The sequence below is a fragment of the Tachysurus fulvidraco genome, chromosome 4 (genome assembly GCF_022655615.1).
Source record: "Tachysurus fulvidraco isolate hzauxx_2018 chromosome 4, HZAU_PFXX_2.0, whole genome shotgun sequence".
Classification (NCBI taxonomy): Eukaryota; Metazoa; Chordata; class Actinopteri; order Siluriformes; family Bagridae; genus Tachysurus; species Tachysurus fulvidraco.
Genome location: NC_062521.1, coordinates 9301714 through 9314015, shown reverse-complemented (window position 1 = coordinate 9314015; position 12302 = coordinate 9301714). Strand labels below are relative to the sequence as shown.

At 37.9% G+C, this 12302-nt stretch overlaps 1 protein-coding gene across 4 annotated transcripts in view; it reads right to left on the bottom strand.

The window, feature by feature from the left end:
* Nucleotides 1-259: 259 nt before the first annotated feature.
* Nucleotides 260-12302, bottom strand: part of LOC113644947 (cullin-9) — a 31758-nt gene continuing 19715 nt past the window's right edge. For all 4 annotated transcript variants that reach the window (XM_027150107.2, XM_047812032.1, XM_047812033.1 and 1 more), the window contains 20 exons: nucleotides 12080-12216; nucleotides 11695-11877; nucleotides 10948-11105; nucleotides 10050-10251; nucleotides 9697-9868; nucleotides 8902-9047; nucleotides 8635-8764; nucleotides 8232-8434; nucleotides 7810-8060; nucleotides 6477-6855; nucleotides 5979-6119; nucleotides 5632-5796; nucleotides 5325-5488; nucleotides 4110-4203; nucleotides 3886-3960; nucleotides 3682-3792; nucleotides 3207-3324; nucleotides 2925-3058; nucleotides 2522-2613; nucleotides 260-1569 (listed from right to left, as the gene is read on the bottom strand). In XM_027150107.2, coding sequence (XP_027005908.2) covers nucleotides 1350-1569; nucleotides 2522-2613; nucleotides 2925-3058; nucleotides 3207-3324; nucleotides 3682-3792; nucleotides 3886-3960; nucleotides 4110-4203; nucleotides 5325-5488; nucleotides 5632-5796; nucleotides 5979-6119; nucleotides 6477-6855; nucleotides 7810-8060; nucleotides 8232-8434; nucleotides 8635-8764; nucleotides 8902-9047; nucleotides 9697-9868; nucleotides 10050-10251; nucleotides 10948-11105; nucleotides 11695-11877; nucleotides 12080-12216 — 3275 coding nt within the window. In that variant the 3' untranslated portion in view covers nucleotides 260-1349. The remainder of the gene's footprint in view (nucleotides 1570-2521; nucleotides 2614-2924; nucleotides 3059-3206; nucleotides 3325-3681; nucleotides 3793-3885; nucleotides 3961-4109; nucleotides 4204-5324; nucleotides 5489-5631; nucleotides 5797-5978; nucleotides 6120-6476; nucleotides 6856-7809; nucleotides 8061-8231; nucleotides 8435-8634; nucleotides 8765-8901; nucleotides 9048-9696; nucleotides 9869-10049; nucleotides 10252-10947; nucleotides 11106-11694; nucleotides 11878-12079; nucleotides 12217-12302) is intronic.

Sequence of the window (12302 nt, the reverse complement as noted above, 5' to 3'; positions counted from 1 at the left end):
CTAGTAATATTCAAGTAGTCATTAAACTGGGTAAGATATTTATTTAAGTCAGAGTATGATGTTGCTTAGGGCCTACAAAATCTAAGAACTAGTCCTGCCTATAATGTGCTATGTATTGATTTTCCAGTGTAGGAAAAAGTGAGTAGGGGATGATATTGGGCACAACGAAAGTATGCACTCGGAGTCATCATTTGTGAATACCCTAAAAAAGCCTGCATTAAAACACACAATAATTAAGAATAACCTGACAGTCAAGCAATTCAAGATTTTTTTTTTTATTTACTTAGCCGAAGTTGCACAAGTCTAAGCGAGAACTTTAAATGAGCAGAACAATAACTATATTGTATAAAGAAAGCAGCCTACAACAGATTGCATGTAACATTGCAAGATATTCTTCATCTCTGTATTTTTATACAACATAAACATGTTTTTAAAAGTTTGTTCTCTTACTTTGAGGGGAAAAATCAGCTAAATAAAGTTTGCTCAGCAAATAATATGATCCTCTGTAATAATATGTTCAGTTATTTATTGCCATAACAAATTCTGGGTCCAGGCTATCAAATGATTCTTCTTACAGACCCAAACGTCTTTATAGTGGACTGCATTCAAATTCCTTTCCACGAAGATTCTCCTGAACAAAACTTTCTTCAGATAATTCCATACGACTCCATATGAGCCCATCACCGAAAGAATGAACCCAGAACAGTTTAGAAATACAGTATATTAAAGCATTCAAAAGAATTTATAAAATAAATCAAGGCCAACTGCTTTTGTGAAGAAGTTTTGATACCTGTGTGTGTATTCCTTCTTTAGCAATGTGAGTAAATAATAGTAATAAAAAAAAAAGCTCAGGTTATTAAGAAGAGAGGACTTGTGTCAAGCAATGTGTGTAATTGCCTCTGCTTTGGCGTATATGTCACTATTTTCATGGTTATCTTAACTTTTTTTTTTTAAGATGTCTGGAAAAGAAATGAATTAGCATAAGTGGATTTTTTTTAACCACATAATAATGAGCAAACATAAATGCAACAAATCCAATAGATACAGAGGCTTAGTTAGCTGAGAAGAAAGGAAAGAAAAAAAAAGATTAAATAAAAAATAAATCTTTTAAGTGCTGTTCATTCAACATTTTGAATGTTGTTAGTGATTGCTTACTATTTTTAGACCAGTGTTTTCAGCCACAAGGGTGCTTTCTCCACTGTTACACATATCTGCTGAACTAGTGAATATGAATGTTACATGAGGGAAAACACTGATCTCTACAGCATAGGTTTGACCTCCAGAACTGAAGCTGATGCATCTTTGCTTTCTTTCTTCCTAGGCACAGTGACCGGTCATTCATTATCGATTCAGTCGTAAGGAACAAAGTCCCTGTCCAGGTTCTCAGATTCATCATCATCAGAGAAAAAGTCGTCCTCGTCAATTTCCTCCTCGTCGTAGTCTTCGTGCCATTCTGGGACATACTCGTCATCATACTCATCATCTTCCTCTGCCTCGTCTCCCCCATCTTCATTGTTGTTATTGTTGTTGTCAGAGTCTCCGGTCTCAGAACCTCTATCTGATTTGGCCCTGAAAACAGGTCAGCTGTTTTACTCTCTTAAATTTGTTACTGATCAGCTCAGTGCAATAGGTCTAAAAACAGTGATGTTCTTCACATAATACTAAGATTAATTATGTTCCATTTCCTCTAGCACTAAATGTAAGTGTTAAATAGAGTGTAAATATAGTCTACACTGTGGCCCTGGTTTATTCAAAAGTGTGTGTGTAAGAAATGTAAAAACCTTGTAGCACCTGTATATATTATATATATATATATATATAAAACTTGCAAGTTGATTTACTAACAGGGACCACAGACAACTACGACTTTCACATGAGCAATGGCAGTAGCTGCTTTATCCCAGTCAGGCATTTGGTATTAATGAATATGCAGTTTGGGTTATTTGTACATAATGACAGAGAGGAGTTTTTACAGCACAGTTTATAGTAAACCTGTAAATGACTCTGGGAAGAGTGATTTCATGCACAGTTTAATATACTGGGAGCACAAACTGTATGTCAATTTATAGTATTTATATCTATACCCTTTTTAAGACAAAATGACACGATTTACCAAGTCTTAATAATGAGTAATTTTCTCAAAATTACAGCAAAATAATTAGAAACCAAAATCAAACTGTTCATATTTGATAATCATCATAAATATGCTTCTCTGGTGCCGTCAGCATCGTTGCTAACAGACTTTTTTCTTTGTTAAGAAACAACACGTTTAATAGTATCCTTAGATTATGTAGATTATGTGAAGCATTAGGCATAGAACTCTGTGCGTATGAGTCGTTACCATAGAAACAATAGCATACTAGAACGAGAGCATTAATATAAACCTGTGATCTGAAGTACTGATGGCACTTCTGTCACTTTTGTGCTTTTCGACACATACAAAACTTAGATACAAATCTAATTAATTGAAACATTGTGCCAAGTTTATAAGAATTGATATTATTCTTTTTGTGCAACTCACTCTTTGCTCTTTTCTGTGGTGTTAGCAACATTTAAGGCTTGTGCAGCCTCATGATCTGGCCCAGTCTTGGACTGATATCCTACACGGAAGTCCTACAAAAATAAATAAAATAAATCAAAATAAGTTGGTCATCAAAATAACTCTGAATTTATGCACCTACAGGTGATTTCTACAAAGAAAAATAAGAATATGTAATAATAAGAAAAATAATAAGAATAATATTAAGAATGATAAGAATGATAAGAATTATAAGAGATTATTTTAAAAAAAACTGTACATTTTTTGATGCTTTATCAACTTCAGCACAGTCTGATTTGTGGTTTATTTTTTTAAGGCTGTTTGGAATTTATTTTGCTTACGGTGTATTTGTCAGCTTTATAAAAGCATTTGAATGTAAGCCTACCTGTGTAGAGTGCTGCAGTATCGCCACAAGACGCTCCTGGATGCGGCGAATAAGCTCCAGGCCGGTGTTAATGTGCTCCGGCTTCAGCAGTCGCACACAAGATGCCAAGTCTGTACACTGCAACAGTGTCTCCTCTGTGGAGTGCAAAAATACACACCGCTTTAAATATTTACACTATGGATATTTAATTGATCAAATATTTGTACTGATTTAACCGATTGTAAAATGCAATGTTTACATTTTATATATTTTTTTGTACAGTTTTGTTTTTTTAACACTAACCAAGTAAGATCTGAAGGGCATTAGTGTGAAGGTCCAGGGCTTCGGTCTGTTGCTCCATGACATCCATCTTCTCTGTGTCTTGGTTGTAATAGCTGTACACACATGAGTAGGCCAACACCTGAGTAGCAAAAAGTACAAACTTAGATTAAAGTACTGTTTTAAAGCCTGAGACTACAGAACACCACCAGTTCATGTGTACAGAATTTAGCTCATACACACAAGTTGCATGCGCCTCCTCTTTCAGTTAACAGCTCTTTTTCATTTATGCTACTGTTGAAAACACATGAAGACTGTTTAGCTTAGCACCAGATGTCTAAAACATTGCCCTGCCTGTGACACCCTTCAGCTAAATATAAACATTTTGCTTGAATTATGATGTTGTTATTTGGGGAGATGATCACATATATATGGGGAACAATTATCATTGGATAAATTAAAGAACAGATTCATTGAAGAATAGATTTAAAGAGCTCACCTTTCGCCCTTGAGCAAGAATCTTGCAAGCATCAATAACAAACGTCAAAGACTTCATCTGCAAGGCTTCATTGATGGAAGACACTTTGTTTTCCAGATTGATCGCAAACTCCTAAACAGGTCATGAACAGTAAAATACAGGCACTATTAGCATTTAAAGCAGCATTACAGAACAAGAACATTATTGTAAGCCACTAATCCCAACCTTGGCCTGGTTATGGAAAGTACACCTCTCGTTATAGTCCTGGAACTTTTTCTCTTGTCTTGCAGCTTTGCTGACCTGTAATGACAGATGCATTATAATTACTCAATAATATATCCTGAATAAGCAAATACAAATCATTAGTTGATTTAGCATACAACCAAGCTACATGTGTAGATTTGTATCATGAGTGCAATGTAAAAACCATGTCAGGTATAAATACTTACCATGGCAGAACAGTTGTAATAGTCTTTATGAGTAGGTTTCCAAGGCTTAAGGCATCTCCAGCAAAATCCATGGTTACATTTGGCACAGGTCATACTGCCAGAACAAAATGGTATGTCTTACTTATCATGTACATAGGCCACTTTAAGTGGAGCGTCTGTATCGCTGTTCACTTATGTAATTTATGATCTACAGTAGATCTCATGTCAAGCAGCACAATATATACAATTACGCTGATACAGGTCAAGAGCTTTAGTTAATGTTTGCTTTAAACATCAGAATTTACAGAGAATGAGCAGTTCTGGTGGCAGAAACACCTTGTTGATGAAGAAGATGATCGAGGTATGGACAGACTCATTTGGGTTGATAGGACAGCTAGATTAATGCAAATAACCATACAACCATAATGAGCAGAAAAGCATCCAAGAAAGCACAATAGGTTAATTTTAAGATGGAAAGTCCACAGCTGCAGAAAACCATGTTGGATTCAACTCCTTTCAGCCTAAAATGGAACTTGCAGGCTTCATTAACACTATAAGACAGTTAAAGATTAGAAAGCAACGCCTAGTCTTTTTTCAGTTTTCAGCTGTCCAGTTTTGTTGAGCCCGTGCCCAGTGTAAGATCAGATTCTTGTTCTTGGCTCCGGTTGATGCATCTGATCTAACTCAGTGTGTATTATGAGATGCTTTTCTGCTCAACATAGTTGTACAGAGTAGTTACTCCAGCCTTATTATCAGCTCAAATCAGTCTAACCATTCTGTTCGGCCCTCCATCAACAAGACCGGACTGCATACAGAATGTCCAGCCACACTGTTTTTGTTGTTGTTAATGTAAACTCTGCAGATAGATATGTATAAAATGTACAGCTTATGAAATACTCAAAAGCACTCTACTTGGCAACAAAAACAATACCAAAGTGATTGTCACTGTGATCACAAATGAATCTGACCAGTATCTGGTGGATGTTACGCACTGTGCTGATGCCACATGATCTGCAAGGTGCCAGCACTTTTGTGTCCCAATTTTCTGCAGTAAATATTTGCTTTGTATGATAATTCATACTCAACAGTTAGTCTGTATGTCATAAACTGTATATCTTTTAACAGGAATTCCTTTAACTCTCAGGAACTAACAGAAAATGTTTTTTTTTCTTGTTTTCTTACCTTGTGTTGTCATATATACAATGTGTGTGTTTGAGTGTGTGTGTGTATACTCACTGCAGACAGCCTTCATTTTTCTCAATCTGTGCCTGGCAGCTTGGGCAGCGCTTGGAGATGAGTTTGGCCAAATGCTTACTTTGGGCCTCCATGCTCATTCCTTCATAGTAGCCACCATCATCCATCCACTGGGACATATGACTGCAGGTAGCTGGATAGTGAGCCTTGCAAAAGAAGACGTCATTATATAAACATATATACACATATATTGTACACAATGCTACATTCTTGGATACTTTTGGTGCCAGTTGGTGCCATTTAATTTTGTCACACAAAGACCTTGCACGAACGTTCTTTGCACTTTTACCTCAGGGAAGTTACAGCTGAAGCAGGATGACCAGCAGCACTTGGAGCAGGTGCCCATGCTGCCAATGTTCTCCTTGCACAGGATCTGATCACAGCCCAGAGGGTTGGTACACCAGGTCAGGTTGGAGCAGCACTCAACATAGCCCCGCAGGAGTGCATTCTCATACTACAAGAAAGATATACAACACAAAAGAAGGCATTTCAGATTCCTTAACGATACTGGAACGGAAATAAAATCATTAAAAAGAATGAAAAGAACATGCCCTTTAAGGCAAGACAAGGTTTCAACGTATAGAAAGATGATCTCCAGTTCTCCTAATAACTGTAAAGCAGAAATCAGATTTAGACCTTTGCAATGGTATCCTTGTCAGTCAGAATGCTGAAGAAGAATTTAGAAGTGGGTTGAGCAGGACAGTCTGTGATCGGACAGTTGCAGTTCATCACGAGGTTCTGTTCAATCCGAGCAGTCAGGTACTCCTGCCAACAAGACTGCAAGGGATAGAGAAATGTATTACAAAGCTGTAATGCTGTACTTTACAAATTACTATAACTTAAAGACAGTTTAAAGTATTTTAAATCAGTTAACCATTGCTAGCAAATAACTATTTGACATTTCAGCAAATGAGCAGCTTAAACAAACAATCCAACACATATCCTAATAATATGTCCAGGGTACATTGGTCAATGATGCCACCATTGGTAAGTTATTTGTCCTCCTTTATTTCATATGGTCTAAATTAAAAATAAAAATGTTCATGTTTTGGATTTTGCTGATCAGACCCATGTCTTTACTCCAAATTTTAAACTCAAAGCAAAGATGTTTACAGCTGCAGGCAAGATAATTACCCTGCAGCAGTAGTGCCTGCAGCTGAGCATCAAGGGCTCGGATTCACTGTCCCCAGACCAGGACACAAGACATACAGGGCAGAGACTCATTGGACTAGGCGGAGGCTGAGGGTTGAGTGTCTTGAGGCCAGCAGCCAGCACCAGTGTCTCTGGATCATCTGTGTAGCGCTGGATCAACATATCAATGTTCCACTTGCAGTGCATGAGCAGGTGCTCAGCTGGTTCTTCTTCCAAGCTGAGCGTGTCAGCCACCTGCTGGATGGTGCGCCGCATCAGATGTTTCACCTCCTCCTGGGTCATTGTGCGACCCATGGAGAACAGCACAGTCTCCAAAGCCCCATCCTCCACCCGTTGAGGGGCTATAATAGGGTCTCCCAGGCTGCAGAGACAGACATACACAAATCAAGTCACAATGCGTGTTCAGATTTCCCAAATGTTCCCATAAAGCACACAGTATAGATGTCTCCCGATTTCTCCTCTGAACTACGCATTACATGTCATTAATATTTGTGTAAGTTAGAATGTATTTTTGTTCATATAAGCTTGCTGCGAATGGATCAAACTGTGATTAGTTTAAAGAAAGAAGCCTGATTTAGTCACAGTGATTAAAGGGATTAAATGATCAATTTATTAAAAGTGTTTAAGAAAATAAAAAAGCAACAAACATGAAATTGAGTATTAAGTTTTATTTCTTAATTTAATAAAAAAAACAAACTTGTAGGTTTGCCTGTTTTTGAACATCTCCATGTGTAAATTGAGCAAATAAATTGACCTGTCAGCATGTCGGTGTTCAGCACATTTTCAATTTTTCTAGTTCCTCTAATTATAACAGATCTTAGAAAATAAATCGAAGGCACATTTGGCTTTATTCTGGTAAAATAAAACGGAAAAACATTTGTAGGTTTCTCAGACTTGTCTCTGTTTGGTCACTTCAACAAAAGCATTTTGACAAATTTGAAATGAACATTCCCCATCTAGCAAAAAGAGAATTCCATTTCAGTGGCACTGAGCGATTCACCAGGAATTAAGAATTATGTCTACAATTATGGCACTGTTTAACATTTTTAACACTCGAGGTTTTAGGATCTTTACATGATCGAGAAAAGCAATAATATTTGCTTAATATATCCTGATGCAAATGATATGCATGTCCACATAGGTAATCACACAAGGTGGGGTCAGCTTCCTGGAAGGACTGCCCATTGGGAAGAATCTTTCCTATCTTAAGAAAACAAAAAGTATTTGCTCCCAATGGGCAGAGCTTAATATTCCCCCAGTCATTGCATGTCTTCACCCTCCCCATGCGCATGTGGTCTAGGGGTCATCAGCACACCTGGTGTCAGCTTTAGTGCTGCCCATGCTCTTGTTTAGGTCCAGCTTGCTGAAGAAGTGAGCCTGGCTCTTCTGGGGCGTGGAGGGATCTTCTATCAGAAATTCCACGATGTGGGGGTTATCCTCATTACGGCGTATGTAGCCCTTGTTGATGATGTGCATAATGCAGGATAGTACATCTGTGGTGCTGCAGCTAAAGCGCACAGTGTTGGAAGAGCGCACAGCCTCCTGCTTTTGACAAGTGTCCAGGACCTGTAGCGTTAAGAGACACACAGGATTAGAACACATTAACAAGTACCTGCTGTGAGTCATACATATCCATCTGCATGCATTCCCATTATGTTTTCAGAGTTAGCAAGCACACTGTTCAGTTATGACTCTGAGGGCTTGAAGACTAATAGGTACTAGAGAATCAGACTTGACCTTGAACACCAGGTTGTCGATATGCATCTCCTTCTCATTCTTCATGATCTGCACAATGAGGCAGTACAAATAGTTCCGTTTCCTCTCCAGCGTTAAGACTGCATCCTCATCTACATTCAGGTAGGTCTGTTTTGGCAGTAGATAGCAATATCTTTGCTTCTCTGAGCTCTGTGCCAAGGACATCTTATTCAACCTGAGAACCCCTGAGGAATTATGGGCAAATTAGTTAACACATCCATCTCCAGGATGAAAGTAATTTCCTAATTTGATATAAACCCTTATATGAATTATTTTAAGAATTACAACAAATACAGTAAATATTATCAAAAAGTAGAAAGGATTAGAACAAAAACAGTTTATATATGAACAGATAGTAATACTAGAAATTTAGCAGCATGCTCACCCTTCTGAAGATCCTGATTAAAACCTTCATGGGACAGAACACCCTTTTCTGAGATCAATGGCGTAAGAGCATGTACCAGTACAGATGGAGACAGGCCAGTGGCCTGCTGTACGGCCTGCACGCTCACTTCCTGAAGAGGAGAAGATCACCAGAAAAGATGCAATAGATTGAGAGACGGAAACCATATATGGGAATAAATACAAATATAAAACACCCCAGTGTCTTAAAAAAAAACTGGGTTTGACCAATTACTCTAAAATATAGTACCTCTTGGTGATTGAACTGAAGCAGGATGAACATTTGCAGTGTGGAGACATACAGCGTGCAGGAGCCGTAACACAGTTCCGCATGACCAAGCCAGGTCCACTGCAATCGCCGTGGCTTACTGTTGCCAAGTTGGTACGTGCACTGACCTACAGACACATTTACAAACACTTCAGACTGACCAACACAAACACCTCCTCAAAATGAATGCTACAAATTGTATATAAAAAAAAAAAAGCAGTGAGAAACGTCATTGCATTTTACTTTACAAGGCAAAAACAATTCACCTGATATGCACACAGCAAAGCAGAAAGGAATTCTGTATCAGCGTGTTTGAGTTAGCGGTATAGCTAGGGAATATTTATTTTACTTTCATTCTGAATTCTTCTGGTTGCAATTGAAGCTAAGATGTACAATTTAAACAGTTTGCAGAACCAGTAAAGTGTATAAAATAAATAAATAAATACATTTAAATAAACAACAGCATGCCATTAATCTTGCGTCAATTTTGGTGCCTCTTTTGACTGACAAACACTAATAATTATGCACTCAGATCAACTGCTGTACAACATGACTGACATTAATCAGATTATAAGCTGTTATTTAATTAGTTCCGCAGTAGCAAATATTTCTGTAGTTAATATATTTTAAAATTAAATAAATCCAATAATTTATACATTGATACATAAAGAAAATTAGAGTAATTTAAAAAAAAAAGTGTTAATTTAATAATTGTTAAATAATAACCAATAAACAACAAGTGTGGAGAATAGAGCAAGTATGTGAAAACCAACTTACTGTTGGAATAAAAGTCAGTAAACTCATCCAAGTAGGTGCAGAGATTCTGGGGGAAATATTTGGCGGGATTCTTCAGATAGCAGGGAGCAGAAACCGCCCAACAACGTGGCGATAAAAGCAGCACCTTCACCTCACTCTCATCTTCTGGCTCTGACATCTCCTCATCCACCATCTGATCAACACACGGTCTACTATTACTCATCAAAACAAATCAGTATTCACCGACACAAACCCAGTCTTTTCATAACAGGGAAAAGCTAAGAGCTTGTAAATATGCCTAAAATCTAATGAATTTCCAAGCCTATATCAGCAAAAGGACGGCGGTACAATCTGATCTCAGTTTCATTTCCCACCTCCTCGTTCATATCTTGCAGACTCTTGTCCAGCTGCTGCAGCCGGTAAAGGTGAAATTCCTGCTGAAGTTCATCTGACTCAATCAGGTTGCTCAGCATCTGCTGAGGGAAACGTTCAGGAAAACAGGTACCAATGTGCTCAATCACTGCACTCTCCAGCCACACCTTCCCTTGGCTCAGCAGCCGATCCCCCAGGTAGTACCTTTAAAGGAAATGAATGGAAAGCCTTCTTACTCTAATTTAGAACTTATTATATATTAAGCATCATTAAATAAATAATATTACTTATTTTGTATAAAAACCCCAACAGATTCACACAAGCTTCTCACGATAATTTACAAAATATTTGCACATTCCTCCTGAAAGAACTGGTATAACTGTCAGGTTTGTGAGCCTCCTTGCTCAGACCTGCTTGTCTTTAAGCCCACAAGTATTCTTTAAGCTTTATGGTGGCTACTCCAATACTTTTGCTTTAATGTCATGGAGATTCAACATTGAAGGCATGCTCAGGATCACTGTCCTGCTGGAAGTTTAAACGTCATTTGTTACCAGTCTGTTTAAGAGCAAAACAAACCCACAACATGATGCTACCACCCCCCGTGCTTCACAGCTGGAATGGTAGAAGTTGTTGTCAATCTGGCCAACTGTTGTAAAAGGGGGTTTCTACACCAGGGTCACATTTGTTTTCTGTGGTGTTCCTGAGCTCACCAGTGCATTCTTTCTTTTTCAATATTTAACTTTGCTTTTCTGACATTTGTTTTAGGCTTAACAGAACCTGAGGGTTAAATCAATGTCCATACAGAACTTATTTATTTTGATAGAACCCCTACCCATCAAAAATAAGCCCTTACAAGTGTAATTCACACATTTTTAGAAAGAAGTCTTCAAATTCCCACACCTGTAAAAGTGCTCAAATGTGTTGGCCAACTCTAAACCCGAGAGGAAAAGCATGGGCTCCAAAAACTGCTGTAACTTGTTTAGAGTCTCCACGTTCCCAGTATCCACTCCGCTCTCCTGGATCATGTGGTCTATGTACTGAGCAAACCGTTCACTCACCTAGCAAAGCAGAAAGACATAAGAGAATCACAGCTTTAGATTAAGAGCCTGTAATAGAAGGAATAAAACATGAGAGAAAATGCTGTTGGGTAATCGGTGATAAATTTGAATATTGCATAATAAATGACATGCTGTGCTTTCCTTAATTCATAGTTACATATAATATTGTGGAATGTCGTTGAAACAAGTTAGTGCCTGTTATCACTTACGTCATAGCAGTTATAAATAGTCACCACCAATTTTTCACTCTTTACCCATCTGTGTATTTTTCTGTTACAAAAGTCTGACATTGAAAACTCAGAAACATCACAACAATTATTATAGTCTTCATTTTAGTTACAGTTACTACAAGAATAGTATTAATTCTAACCTTGCAACTGAATCTACTGCCAAAGCCGCTGTTGAAATTGATTTGGGAAATAATCACCTTCTTACAAATCAGAAATGAGCATTCGACAGCTCTTCATTAAAGATATTTGAGCAATTTTGTCATCAAAATGTTACTCATGATCACCACTCCCAGAGCTTTCAGGCAAAAGACTTGCAACCAAATGTGTGAGAGAAAGTCCTGCAGAGCAGTGAGACTCACATGCATAGCAGTAATGATGGAGAGCTGCAACAGTGCTGCAGAAAACCCCTGGCGCAGTGCCAGCACGAAGGCTGTTTGCTGGCCAAACAGCTCCTCCATGGCGTTCTTCAGGCGCAAGTACATATCCTTGTAGCGTTCTACAAAGTCTGGGAGGTTGTACGTTAAGTCCAGAAACTTCTTCACCTGCAAAAAGCACAAAGCAAAATGACTAACTCAATCTTATCACATTTAAATAAACGTGCAGATTTTAACTTTTTTTATTTGCAGGCAAAAAAAAAAAAAAAAAAAAAAAAAAAAAAACCCCACATATTTAAGAATAAATGTAGCACTTTATGAACATGATTATAATAAATTTATGAATAAATACGAATAGGTTGTGAATTACCTGTCGTTGTACAACAGCCTGCCAGCAAAGTGCAATGCCAGCGATGCTGCTGGTGTTCTTTACTTTAGGTTTAGCAGCAGATGAGGAGGAGGACGAGCTCACTGCAGATGCTTCCTTGTTCTTTCCTTCTTTACCATCTGAATTCCAAAAAAAAAAAAAACCAATCGGTTTTGCATCAGAAATCTTCAGAAGTGCCCACAGTGACAATACAGAAGCAAAAAAA